This window comes from Pelophylax lessonae (assembly GCF_965119305.1).
Source record: "Pelophylax lessonae genome assembly, chromosome: 9".
NCBI lineage: Eukaryota > Metazoa > Chordata > Amphibia > Anura > Ranidae > Pelophylax > Pelophylax lessonae.
Window position 1 is genome coordinate 113601386 of NC_138776.1, and position 14763 is coordinate 113616148.

The window sequence follows — 14763 nt, forward strand, 5'->3', positions numbered from 1 at the left end:
TTTTTAAAATTGTCGCTCTTTTTTTGTTTATAGCACAAAAAGTAAAAATCGTACAGGTAATCAAATACCACCAAAAGAAAGCTCTGTTTGTGGGAAAAAAAGAACGTACATTTCGTTTGGGTACGGCGTTGCATGGCCGCGCAATTGTCAGTTAAATTTGCACAGCGCCGAATCGCAAAAAGTGGCCCAGACGTAAGACAGCAAAATCCTACGGCGTTGCATGGCCGCGCAATTGTCAGTTAAATTTGCACAGCGCCGAATCGCAAAAAGTGGCCCAGACGTAAGACAGCAAAATCCTCCGGTGGTAAAGTGGTTAAGCTCCCTTTCTCCTGTGAGTAGAAAAGGCGTCCAAAAGAGCACAGTATGCATGAAGCCTAAGGCATAACCCAAACCTACAGCAGTCCCCTCCATTATCACCTTAAATGTATTATGAACCGCACAATGTCGGTGCTTTGAACTCCCGTAAAATGGGTTCTGTAGACAAGAACACGGCTTTTAGATTTGTATTCGTTTCAGAGCAAGCATTTATAGCCTGTGTCTCAGCAGCAGCAGCATCTGATGTGCTGTGTGTTTGAGTGTTGCAGCAGCAGGGCTAGTCCCTTATGGGGAGGCAGTGAGCATGTGCAGTGCAGCCCAAGGTATGTGCATGTCGAGCTAACAGAAAGGCTTGTCTTTGCAATGCCATGTTTTTCTATGTGTACCATCCACCGGACAGGATTCCGTCAGCCTGGGAGCCCCGCTCTGTAATCTGATGTTTTCTTGTTTCTGTTTCAGCCTTCAGGACAATTCCTTCGGCAGCACAGCTGTAACCGAGTAAGTGCAATCTTTAAATCCACTGTAATATCATTATAGTAAACAACAATGTATCCAGGGCTGTGTGTGCTCTAGCCTGTTTCTAGTGCACTCCCTGCTGTAATTTACCGAGTTTATTCTTAGATCACCCAGACTGGAGGAAATGTCTCTATACAACAGTTTACCTATATATAGGTGTCAATCACTTCTAATTACATCCAGTGGCGTGATTCTTATGCATTCTGTCTGATTGTGGAGCTTGCTGCTAGAGGAAACAACAAAACAGGTCGATTTTTTCCTGACTACGCTGTGATCACAGTCTTAAATATTTTATTGCTGCAAACAGTATTACATATTGGAGGTGTATTGATGTGCAGGGCAGCATGGAGCAGACAAATCCTTAGCCATTTAACGTCCTCCTATGTATATACTAGGAGACTGATGTTTAATATATGGGCATGCAGCTGGCCAAAAAAAAAGTGGTTTAAATAAAGCAAAACTTTAATAGAGCAGTCATTTTTTTTTTACCCACCCACACTGGGTGTAGAGACATTAAACATAAAAATGAAAGGTAGCTTTCATGTACAAGGCTGAGCTCACAAGCTTCCAGCTGGAACCCTTCTGCATCTTGCATTCATTGGCTTTGATATATGGGTTGCACCTGAAATTTACCACTAATTTATGAAGGATACAAAAATCATTTGTACAGCATTAATTTACACAGCTTTGCATATTATGAATATTTGAGCCGTTTGGATAGTCTGTAATGTAATATTGCGGACAACAGCCATTTTTTTTGTCTACAATGGGAAAAAAAAAAAATCTTGATATTCAGATGTTTGCATGAACAGCACATCCTATAGACCTCCTTTTTAGAGAAAATTATTTTTCTTTACTATGTTTTTGAGCAATCAGATTTTATTATCTTATACACCGATTGGCAACTGCATTGTGAATGAATGAATGGTTTAATAAACCATTAAAAATATAGTTTTAGTGGAATTGGGCCTTTGAACAGTTTACGCAATGCTGGTAAATTGTATAGACCAAATCTAGTATTTATTTTTTTTTTTTTAAGAAGATACCTTTTACAGCTTACACAAAGATATAGGCAAAAAAAAACCAAGTAAATCTAATATGAGGGAAAGCTTTACTGAGTGAAACATGTTGAGCTATCATTGCTGATTCCTCCTTTATGGTGATGCTGGTTGCCTGGCAGTCAAAGTTAGCCTCTGACGTTAAGATTTTGAGTCATTTGGTTTACCTTTTCATAAAAAAGCTGAGCTAACACCTCCCCCCTCCTTCCCCGTCTTTGCTGTACTTACCTACTGTGCTGAGCTGTCTGTGCCCACACAGCCCATGTAGCAGTCCAGGGATTTTAAATGCCAATTCTTCTACCTCTTCTCTGTGCAGAGCTTCCAGGACAGATCAGAGCGATGCCCTGTCTGTGTCGGCACTGACCAATCAGAATTGCTTTTATCTGTCTTGGAAGAGCTGCATGGAGAAGAGTGGGTATTTCAATCAACAGTCCACTACATGGGCTGCACAGGGCCATATTACCGAATGGGCACACTGGGCAGTTGCCCGGGGGGCCCCACCTGCCCAGCGACCCAGCCCCAGCCAAGCATTAGTCCCGATTCCCGTGTGCATCCTGCTGCTGAACTTAGCAGGTGGCACTTGGGCCATGAAGGGGGAGCCCACAAATGCCTGTCTGCCTCCACGGGAACAGGCACACACAGGACAGTGGAGTCTGACTCCCGTCCATGTGTGTGTTCACCGGACCCAGCCGCTGAAGCTGTTAGCTTGGCACTGCTGTACCATTAAATATCGCCTTATTGATAATTTGCATTTTATTCTCGTGAGTGATTGTGTAGGCAGGGCCCCAGTGCACTGCATTGCCTGGGGCCCTTTAATGCTCTTAAGATGGCACTGGAGCTGCATGGGCATTGACAGTTCAGCACCCATGGAGGTAAGTACCGTGGATACCAGGGGGTGGGGAGGATGTACAGTGTTCACTTTTACATTTTTTTTTTCTGAAAAGGTGATCTACCACACTGAAGCAATTAGTAGATCAAGGGTCTTTACTGCCTCCCATTTCATAATTTGCATGCTGTTTCCTAGTCAATGGCTTTACCTGGAGCAATTAGTAGATCAGGGGTTTTACTTCCTCTGATTCTGTAATTTGCATGCTATTTCTTAGTCATTGGCTTGAGGTACGGAATCCAGAGACAGCCAAGAAACTAGCATTTTCAGGAGGTAGTCAGCATTGGCAGCCAACATATATTATTCCCTGTCCCCTCTGCTGTTGTGGCTGATGGGATTTGTAGCTCATTCATTCATAAATCTCTGTGAATGAATGACGTGGCTGTGCGGGTGTTGCCCCACACAGCCATGCTAACTTTACAAAGGGTAGCAGGGGAGAAGAAACCCCCATCCAACTTTACAAGGGGAGTGAGGGGCTCAGGTGATGAGGTTTGGGATGCCTAGGTGCTTAGCAGCATGTTACACCCTATATTTGGGTATATCATGCATCATAAAAGTCGAGGTGGAGATAGCCTTGAAAACTTGTTTTTTGTACTGAGACCACACTTGAAAAAAATGGTTGGAGCTGGAACAAAACATAACCCACATAGGATTAAGCTTTCCTTACACTGACTAGAGTAAACTCTGAAGTCTGTGCCTGTGGGTTACTGTTTTTTCCTGCACATCCTCCCTGCTAGTGGCTAAATAAACCCAATTTCTCTTTCGTTCATTGACGGACATAGCTCTTCATCTTCATGACCGTAGGGTTATGCTGTCCCCTACAGGAGTAGGACACTAGGCAGAGAAAAAAAGCCTGAGCACGCATAGCGGGCAGTCCCTGGGGGTACTCTCCCACTTCCTGCAATAGGTATTCAATTTTTTTTTCTGCCTAGTCAGGAGTAAGGACCTAGTTCCTTGCTGGGATTTCTGATCCTGGCAATTTTTTATTTTTAGATAGATTTTGTTTCTCCTGGTTTTTTTTTTTTTTTCCTATGAGATCTGCTGGACTTGGTGACTGGCTGGATGATCTAGATCCAGTGGTCACCCCAGTCTGGCTAGCGAGCGCGCACAGACCTCAGCTCCATAGTAGGTCAGCCGCAAAATAGCCCCACTGGACAGTGTCTGGCCTGCGAGTTAAACGCCAAGGTTGCATACGACCGGGTCTCGCCCGAGTCTCAGCGTTCCTCCTGGCCGACAGCCCCCCATTTTGATAGGAAGGGGTTCTGTCTGAAGCAGTGACCGCCTGATTCCTGGCTTGGTAAGTATCTGTCCCTCCTCTCCCCCTGGAGGGTTTTGGGATGGACGTGGGCCCCTCCATGGGATGGTCGGACCCCCGGGTTCCCCTCCTTCCTGTTGGGCACCCCCCCTCATCGGTCTGGTGGGCCATCTCGCCCCCCCATCCGCCCCCCCTCCTTCACTTGCCCTGGGTCTGTGGGGTGGCCTGATTCACCTCCTATGGTGGGGCAGGGTGCTGTGCTGATGATGGGGGCAGGGCGGTGCGCCGCCAGCGGTGGGGCTCCTGCCAGGGCTCCCCTTCCTACCTGCAGTGATGGGAATAAAGGTGTTAAAGTAAATGGCGTTACTTAACGCTGTTAACTTTTGCGGGTAACTAGTAATCGAATTGATTACTTTTCCCCCGCGGTAATGCCGTTCTCATTACTTAAGCGGCGTTACCGCAATTACTAGATGGCAGTAGTGTAATTCCTCCTCACTCCTCTATGACCCTGCTGGCGCTGTCTGCGGTACTGGCATGTGTGACATGGAGGAGAGTGGAGAGGGAGAGCGGACCGTCCGAGGGGAACTGTGAGAGCCCTGCACTGTACCTGTACATCCACCAACCCCCCCCCCCCATATACATCTACCTACCCTATACACCCACTAACCCCTATATACACCCACTGACCCCTATATACTCCTACCTACCCACCTTATACACCCACTGACCCCTATATACACATACCTACCTACCCTATACACCCACTGACGCCTATATACACCTACCTACTCACCCTATACACCCACTGACCCCTATATACAGCTACCCACCCACCCTATACACCGGCAGTGTACCACGCAGGTACCAGTGTACCACACAGCCAACCAGTACCACACTGACCCCTATATACACCTACCTACCCACCCTATACACCCACTGACCCCTATATACACCTACCTATCCACCCTATACACCCACTGACCCTTCTATACACCTATCTACTCACCCTATACACCCACTGACCCCTATATACACCTACCCACCCTATACACTGGCAGTGTACCATGCAGGTACCAGTGTACCACGCATGTACCAGTGTACCACGCAGCCAGCCAGTACCACTCAGCAAATACCACTCATACAAGTTATTTGACATATTTGATTATTTTATTACTAAGGCAATAGTTACTTTTCCTGGTAATTAGTTACTTTTTTACTGATGTAACTAACTCATTTACTTTTTGTGAGGAGTAACTATAACTAATTACTTTTTTTAAGTGACATGACCAACACTGCCTACCTGTGCCATTTTTTTGAGGCCTAGGGATCCCTCCTGGGTGCCTCGTGGTCCCACCATTTTCTCGTAGCCTGTGTGCTCAATGCACAGCGGCCATGTTTGTGTAGTCCGGCAGCCATTTTGCGGTGGTTTGCCATTGAAAATAGCGGCGGCCATGACAGTGGAGCCCTCTGGGTGGTGATTTCGGCGGTGGGAGCCCCTCCTCATCCCATGGTGCTAACTCCTAGATCTTTTCGCTTCCTGATCGCTGCATGTGGAGTGCAGATTATCCTGGTGGTGAGTCTGGTGGGGTCCTCTCCCACTCTGCTTAGGATCTGTTGGGTGCTCTGTTACAGGCGACCGGGTGGTGCTGCCAGAGTAGTGGGGGTGTCCCTTAGCAGTGTTTTTTTACACCTTTTTTGTGGAGTCCCCCTATTGACTTACGGAGTCTATTGGAGCACATTTCCCCACCTGACCTCCTCAGCAGAGGCTGCGGGCCCTCTGGGTCCCAACCATCCATTGATGCACTGACGACGGTCCTGGAGTCCTTTGTGTCCTGGGTGGAGGTGGTGTTTGGGGGAGGGGCTAGCAACACCCCCCCCACCCCCGCCTTTCCCTGCCTCATCTGTTTCCTCAGATCTGATTCGGTCGCCGCGGAACGTGGGTCACTCTCTGGGGTCTGTGCGCACGCGCCCTGAGTTCTCAGATAGGGAGGATGATTTCTCCACTGCTGTAGCCACGCACAATATGGCGCTGGTGGATGCACTGATTGTATCTATGTGTGAAACCTTAAAAATGGAGGACGCAGCTGAAGCTGCGACGGAGGCGTTGCTTCCCTTTGGCACTCACAAGCCATCCAGAGCGGCAAAGGTGTTTCCTTTCCCCGCCTATTTTGATAGAATTGGTGCTAAAGAATAGGATCAACCAAAACTTCCCCTTGTGGTCCTTGAAGGATTTGCTATGCGGTACCCCTATGAGGAGTCCCTTCTTAAAAAGTGGACTGTTCCACTGGTGGCCCACAATATGTACACTGTGGCTGGCTCGGCACTGAGACCGGTATTTACCGTTGCAACTGGTATTGCAAACTCCGACCGAACGGGCTAAGCGTTCACGCCATGACTTGGAGGGGGAGCAGCTCCCCCTTGCCTTTGCTGAGTTGGCGGACCAGTTGGTCCAGGGGCTGCAATTTATCTGTGATGCCTCTTTGGATGTGGCTCCCCTAGTTGCTAGGCTCTCTGTTTCAGCAGTGGTCCTTCGATGTATTTTTAGGCTCAAATGCTGGTCTGGGACCAGACTTCTAAAAAGGCCTTGACTGATCTTCCTTTTCAAGGAGATCACCTGCTTGGAGCTACCCTCAATGACTTCATTAAGGGTCTCAAAGGAGGGGGGGTGCCTTTCTTCCACAGGCTAGTAAGGACAAGTACCCTTGTCGTAGATGTGGGCCATCCTCGACTCATACGTTTTTTTTTTTTTAGTCTCTTAGGGGCAACTTACAAGGGATCAAAGCTTTTCAGGGCCTCCTCTGGTCAATCCAAGCGAACTTGGTCTGGCAAGTCGAGAGCAGGCTTCTCAAGACACGCGACCAAGGCTCCTTCAGCATGAAGGTTCGTCCTCACCCGTATCAGGGGTGGGGGGACATCTTCCCTGGTTTCCAGACCTGTGGACTATCCTGGTACAAGACAAGTGGGTCCACAAAGTCATACGGTCCGGCTACAAGATTGAGTTTCATTCTTACCCTCCAGAAAGGTTCTTTCCTTCCAACTTGTGGCTGTCCCCGGACTGCATACAGCAGGGGTCTTTAAACTATGGCCCTCCAGTTGTTCAGGAACTACAATTCCCATCATGCCTAGTCATGTCTGTGAATGTCAAGGTTTTAGAATGCCTCATGGGATGTGTAGTTCTGCAACAGCTGGATGGCCGTAGTTTGAGGATCCCTGGCTTACAGGGTCTTTTTGGGTCGGTGCAAGACCTGTTACTTCAAGGGGTGATTGTCCCGGTTCTGACATCTGAACGTTTTGAGGAGTTTTACTCAAACTTGTTTACAGTTCCCAGGAGTAAAGGAAAGGTGCTTCTTATTCTGGACCTCAAGGCGCTGAAGTGCTTTGTATGGGTGCAGAAGTTCAGAATGGAGTCAATTTGCACAGTGGGGACATCCCTGCATCAGGGGGATATTCTTACCTCTATCGACATCAAGGATGCTTGCCTTCACATTCCAATATTTGCCGGTCACCAGCACGTCCTCCACTTGCCGTGGGAGAGGAGCATTATCAGTTTGTGGCATTACCCTTTGGTCTCACCTCTGCTCCTCGAGTGTTCACAAAAGTGTTAGCCCCGGTGCTTGCATTGTTAAGCCAATGGGGGATCGTGGTACTAGGCTACTTGGATCACCTCCTTCTGCAAGCAGAGTCTCCTACTGCTCTGGTGGAAAACCTGGAGATCACCATACGAACTGGGGAGATCAGCTGGATTCTGAATATTCAGAAGTCTGCTCTGGTTCCGTCCACAAAGCTGGACTATCTGGGTCTGACTCTGGACCCGACCTTAGCCAGAGTGCTCCTTCCTCTGGACAAATTCCAGATACTGCAGGCTGCAATTTGTCACCTGCTGTCCAGCAGATGGTCATCCCTCTGAACTTGCATGTGGGTGCTAGGCCTGATGGTGTCTACCTTTTTGAGGCGGTTCCGTTTCCAAAGTTCCATATGAGTTCCCTGCAAAGGGAGATTCTGGGCAAATGGGACAAGAATCCGCAGTCTCTGGACAATCGGATGCGGCTGAGCCTAGGAATGAAAGAGTCCCTGACATGGTGGTTTCATTCTCCAGCACTTCGGTTGGGCAAATCCTTCCTCCCCTTGTATTGGACAGTGGTCACCACGGATGCCAGCCTGTCCGGGTGGGGATGCGTTCTCTGCAACAATTCTATTCAGGGTCTGGGCACTGGAAGAGTCCAGACTGTCGATCAATGTCCCTGAACTTCGAGCGATCAGACACTGACTGAAACATTGGATGGATCTTCTTCAGGGTTGTCCAGTGCGCGTTAAATCAGACAATACCATGGCTGTGGCTTATGTCAATCTCCTGGGGGGGCACAAGAAGTGTCCTGGCGGCTCTGGAGGTAGCTGGCATTCTAAGGTGGGCAGAACCTTTTGTTCCAGTTTTCTCCGCCGTACACATTCCTGGGCTGGATAACTGGCAGGCGGATTACCTCAGTCAGCAGGCATTGGATCAAGGGGGGTGGTCCCTTCATCCGGAGGTGTTTCACCAGTTGGATCTCCAGTGGGGCATCCCCGAGGTGGATCTGTTGGCATCTCGGGCCAACAGAAAGGTGCAGAGGTTTGTGGCTCAGTCACGGGATCCTCTGGAGGACGCCACAGACGCGCTGGTGGCCCCGTGGGGTCAGTGTCGTCTGATTCACGCCTTCCCTCCTCTCAAGCGTCTGCCAAGACTTCTACGAAGGATCAAGGCATAAGGGATTCCAGTCATCTTAGTGGCCCCGGACTGGCCTCGCCAAGCTTGGTATGCAGATCTGGTAAAGCTGGTCGCCTACATTCCTTGGAAGCTTCCTCTTAGGGAGGATCTGCTGTCCCAAGGGCCAATCTTCCATCCTGCTTTACAGTCGCTGGCTTTGACGGCTTGGCTTTGAGGTTTGTCTGACTTGGTGATTCCAATGATGTTAAAAGCTAGGAAATCTACTTCTAGGAAGATCTACCATTGTATGTGGAAGACGAACATCACGTGTTGCGAGTCTCCTGTGGTTCTTTTTCGGTGGATAGGATCTTGATCTTCTTTCTACAGGGGGGGGTTGAACAGAAACTGTCCTTGAGTACTATCAAGGGCCAGGTGTCGGCCTTGGCGGTCTTCTTTCAATGGCCCTTGGCCACACACTTCCTGGCATACTTTTCTTCAGGGAGTTTGGCACTTGGCTCCTCTAGTATGGTCTCCGTTACTGCCTTGGGATCTAAATTTGGTGCCTCCAGAAGCCTCCTTTTGAGAATCTTCGGGAGATTCCCCTGCTTACGCTGTCCCAGAAGGTGGCATTTTTGGTGGCTATCACCTCTGCACAAATGGAAAAAGAGTAGCGCACGAGATCAACTATAAGTGACTCAAGATGTTGTAAGCAAGCTATGAAGAATATTGCTAAACAAACATTTCAAAAAAGTAATCAAAAAAGAAGAAGAACTGATGTCCATTTAGTCCATGAAATCCAAGGGTAAGTGAAATGAGTTGGATTGCTAGGTCACCATCCACCACCAGGTGTCACACCACAAAATAGTAGGATTGGCCACTCACCAGAACTCAATGCTCAGGTGTTCTCACACAAGAGCAGACTGCGCAGAAATGTTAGATGGATATAGAGCCAGAACCTGTTCACCACTGCTTCATAACAAATCCTTGCACGCACTCCCTCAGTATCAGGATATCATGGAGAAAAAGAAATGGCCCCACATAGTGAAGTACCGTAACCACAAAATGCTTTATTAAAAGTAAAAATGTGTTGCACTCACATGTATAGGCTGATCAGAAAGCATATAACCACATAATGCTCGGTGGAAGGAAACCTAACTCGTCCAGTTCTCGGGCTCACTCCACGCCAGCCCTGTACCTTCCGGGTAGGTCCCTCACCATCACGTGATGTCGGATGTGTAGTCTGGTCACGCCCCGACCGGTTTCGTCATGTCCGACTTCAACTGGAGGCGTGACCAGAACGACAACATCCGGCATCTAAATAGCCCTGCTGGAACGCTCTACGTCCAATCGGCAACGAGGTGAAAAACCGGAAGTTTAGCCAGCTCACTACGCCGCGGAACTTCCGACATCAACATAACCAAATAAAGAGTCGTCCCTTGCAGGATACCAATTTACTTAGGCACCATGGATAATAAAAAATTTTTTGCAAAAAACTTTTATGCATAAAGTTAAGCGATAATAAGAACAATTTTAACCCTAGGCTGTGCGCCAAAAAAATTAAAATATAAAAAGATAAAAAAGGAATGGTTGCAGTGCAAAACCGCTCCTTGCCGATATGAACCTGTAGAATGTTACCAGTAACAATCTGCATATACACTGGACAATCCACACATATCGTAACTAAGAATGTTATACATAAATTATATTACAATACCTATTTCAATACATATAAAAACCAAAATACCGTAAAACAATACTAATTAGAGACATTGCAGCTGAAAGAAATGCCATAATAAATAAAACAAAAAACAAATGATCAAGCCTCACTAAACAGGCTGTAACGATAGTAGGGGAAGAAAAGTTAAGAATCGCTAATAAAGCAATTCAAATCCAGTTCAATGTTTAACCCCGTCGGTGCGAGGGCACGCAGAGTGTCGGAATTGGTGGCGTTAGCCTGTCGTTCACCTTACTTGGTGGTTCACAGAGATAAGGTGGTTCTTCACCCCTTTCCGTCGTTCCTTCCAAAGGTTGTCTCTGATTTTTACTTGAATGAAGACATTGTGTTGCCTACCCTGTGTCCCAGGCCAAAACATCTGAAGGAAATTGCTTTCCATGCCTTGGACGTGGTCCGGCGATTAGGGTGTACCTGGCAGCTACAGAGTCTTTTGTGCTCATGGATGGGCCTCGGAAAGGGTTTTCTGCTTCCTGTGCGACCATTTCCAGATGCATCAGACAGATGGCGATTCAGGCCTATTCAATCAATAGTCACTTTCCTCCTTTCCCTGACAAAGTGCACTCTACCCGGGCGCTCAGTGCCTTCTGGGCCTTCCATCATCAGGTGCACGTGATGCAGGTTTGCAAGGCGGCCACCTGGTGGTCGGTGCACACTTTTACAAAGTTCTAAAAAGTGTATGTGTTGACATCTGCGGATGCTTCTTTTGGCCGCAAGGTTTTGCAGGCTGCTGTTTAGAGGACCTGGTCCTCTTTAAGGGGGGAATTGTTTTTTTCAGGTGGGCTCCAGTTGTTTTGGTTGAGCTCCTGTTTTACCTGGTTGGCTTTAGTTTAGCCTTGGGAATTTCTTTTTTGCTGTTCCCACCCCTCATGTTTAACACTGCTTTGGAACATCCCAATGGCTAAGAAGATCAGGAGCTATGTCCGTCAATGAACGAAAGAGAAAATTGAATTTTTGACTTACAGTAAATTCCATTTTTCTGATGTTCATTGACGGACACAGCACCTATTCCTCTATGGAGTTGTAATTCTTCTGACAGCGCTTGTAACAAAACTGAGTACTTATAGCAGAGAGAGGGAGTATACCCCCTGGGACTGCCCTTAGGCATAGCCGGACTTTTTTTTTCCTGCCTAGTGTCCTACTCCTGTAGAGGGCAGTATAACCCAGGGCCTGACAAATTTTCCTGAAATCTAGGAGCCAGCTAAAAAAGTTAGGAGCCAGTTTTTTTTTTTTTTAAACTTAACAACCAAGCTTTATTTAATATACTAAATTTACACATAAATACGACTAGAACCCCACTCTCCTCTATAGCACAATTGGATGAAAACAGACTGTCTGTCTCTTTCCATCCGATGCCATCTGATCCGATCCACGGGATGGATAGAAAATAGAACCACCGTCCGTCTGCTTTTGGCGGACAGGATCAGATGGCGGCAGATTACTGCTCCATAGAGGAGAATGAAGGGTCCGATCAGGTCTGCCTGAAAAACTGACAGGCGGACCTGATCAGACAGCTCGTGTGAGAGGGGCCTTCGGCTGTGGCATGGCGATGAGGAAAAAAAAAAAAGTATATATATATATATATTTTTTTTTTATAATTGGAAAAAAAGAATTTTTTTTATTTTTTTTAATAATTAAAAAAAAAAGAAAAAAATATTATTTTTTTTTTTTTTTTACATTTAAAAAATTAAATAAATAATAACCACACTCCCTGTCAAAGGTAACTAACTGGACAGGGAGATGGTAATGAATGAATTGAGAACAAAAAGGCAGTGGAAACAGTCATTACAACAGTCATTACTCCCGGCCTCCACAAGAGGGCGCCAGTTCCCCATTGGAAGCCTGTCATCTCAAGTAGGCCGAAAAGCCGGGGCCTCAATTTTCGGATGGCCCGGAAGTCCGTGCACTCCGTGCGCGGAAGTCCGGGCAAAAATGACAGGACACCTTCTGCAGGGCACCGCCAGGCGCCAGGTCGCTAATTCTAGTCGCAAATGCGACCTGGCGCCCGGGGATTGTCGAGCCCTGGTATAACCCAATGGTTAAGAAGATCAGGAGCGGTGTCCGTCAATGAACATCAGAGAAATGGGTTTTACAGTAAGTCAAAAATTCAATTTTTTTCCTTTGCAGGTTAAACTTGCTTGCCTTTTTTACCCTACAGTAATAGACAAACTTTCCTAAAACGTTCTCAGTATAAGCCTTCATACTGCTCTAGGCCTCATGCACACAGACATTTACACGCTCCTAAGTCATGAAGCGTAAAAATGTCTGGCGATTTCCTGCACCCAGGAAGCCTCTGTGCCACATATAGCCGCCAGTACAAGTAAATAGCTGTACACAGCTAGTTGATGCCAATAGCTCCTGATGCATATATATTCATTTGTTTTGGTGGCTATATGCAACGCCATGGCTCCCTGTGTGTAGAAAAGCACTAGACCTTTTATGATTTTAGGAATTTAAACAAATAAATAAATTAGAACTTGTATAATCACTACTCTTAAGCATGCTGCTTTTCTGTTACTAAGAAGTAGTGGAGATGGTGGCACAACATTTCTCAGGGTTTCCATTCTTGGCCTGTATAATGGGGCCTACTCACACTGGGACTGGTTTAACCAAACTGTGTCCGAGTTTGATTCTACCCTCTCCCCACTCCTGGTCTTTGCTCACATTGTGCTATGAGCAAATGTGCCAAGGCACACTTATTCTAGCTAGCTCATAGTGATCTCTGCTTTAGTACATAGTCATCCAATGGAGAGTTCTGTGCTCCCATATTCACACTGTGGTTTTCAAGAACACTGAGGGTGCACTCACACTGGCACCTTAAATTGATCCTGGGCATGGTTCAGTCCCTTTGGCCAGTTAGTTTGTCTAGTTTGAGTGGCCCAAACTGTGCCTGGGATCGTTAAAGCGTGCCACTCATGGGACCACCTGTAAAATGTGGTCCTGGGCACAATTAACTTGTGGTCAGGTACGGTTTGCTTTGGAGTGAGTGCAAACTGTGCCAGAGCACAGAACTCTACGTAGAGGACAATGTAGTAAAGCATTGATCACTGGTCTGGTTGGCAGGCACAAGGAGGGTGCCCAAGAACACTTCCTTACAGTCCAGTGGGAGTGCAGTCTAGCAGGGAAATGAGGGGGGAATATTCTCAGGAGCAGTTCAGTGTAACCATGCCCAGTCTGAGTGCACCATGAAGCAATCTGTACCGGTAACAAATGAACTGCGCATGGGACCACCTCTTTCAAGTGGTCCTGGACACAGTGTGCTTAACCTATCTTTGCTAGGGTTTGGCACACTCTCGATACACAAAGGAACCAGCTCAAGGGGGTTGACTGTGCTCGGGACCAGTTAAAAGTGCCAGTGTGAGTTTACTCACACTTATATCTCTACTTTACGTGCAACTGATAAACTAAGTGTTAATTGGTTATAATTAGTAATTTCAACAGTTCTTCATTTCAAACTGTGTTTCTGTTATTTTGAAGCAGCTCTATAAGTAAAAATATATCTTGTTGAAGGTAATGAGGCACATCAATGTTTTCTACCTGCTAAAAAGCTGAAGCAGTTGTGATGATGACCTTTCAAGTAATCCGTCGTCTCTCGGCTTCCTGCCAATCTCAGCTTGTTTGCCTCCTAAGCTTTAAAATAGTTGCTGTCAGCATCCACACTTCCCACACTTTTGGCCCCTATTATCACTCATGCATCCCTATTCCTATGAGCCTAGATCAACTAGTTTTTATTCTTGTCTCACTTAGCTTTGTTTTTGAGTGTCTGTAAATCCCTGACTGAGAGCACCTATCCTATCCGCATTTTGTCACATTATATAAGTGCCTAATGTAATTATGTAATACTTAAATTCATGATAAAAGCAAACCTACTGTAAAAAAGGGAAATAAACACACATTGAAATGGACCACTTAATGACAAAAAGTAAAACAAATCCTAATGTCGAAACTCAGTTTTGCAACTTTGGCATGTGTTATTAAAACTGTACACTTCATTGCAAATACTAACTATCCAGCTTAGTTATACAGAGAGCTTTTTTTTTACCGGGGATGCAGGGGAACTCAATTCCAGCACCTTCAACACTGAATGTATGTAATGGCAAGGGGTGCTGGGGTGTGCTAGAGGGTCTATTCATGTTGGCCATTGAGGGATCTATTGTTGCTGGGGGGAGGGTTAAGTCTTATGTTGCAGGGGGGTCAGTTGTTGCTGGGAGTGATCTGCTGCTGGGGGAGGGGGTCTATTATTGCTCGCTGCTGGAGGGTCAGTTGATGTTGGCTGTGGGGAGATTTGTTGTTGCTGTCGGGGGTTACATTTTTGCTGGG

The 14763-nt window shown here is 46.7% G+C and overlaps 1 protein-coding gene across 4 annotated transcripts in view; it reads left to right on the forward strand.

The window, feature by feature from the left end:
* Positions 1–636: 636 nt before the first annotated feature.
* Positions 637–14763, forward strand: part of FAM13C (family with sequence similarity 13 member C) — a 323331-nt gene continuing 309204 nt past the window's right edge. For all 4 annotated transcript variants that reach the window (XM_082267352.1, XM_082267355.1, XM_082267354.1 and 1 more), the window contains exon 1: positions 637–813. In XM_082267352.1, coding sequence (XP_082123478.1) covers positions 752–813 — 62 coding nt within the window. In that variant the 5' untranslated portion in view covers positions 637–751. The remainder of the gene's footprint in view (positions 814–14763) is intronic.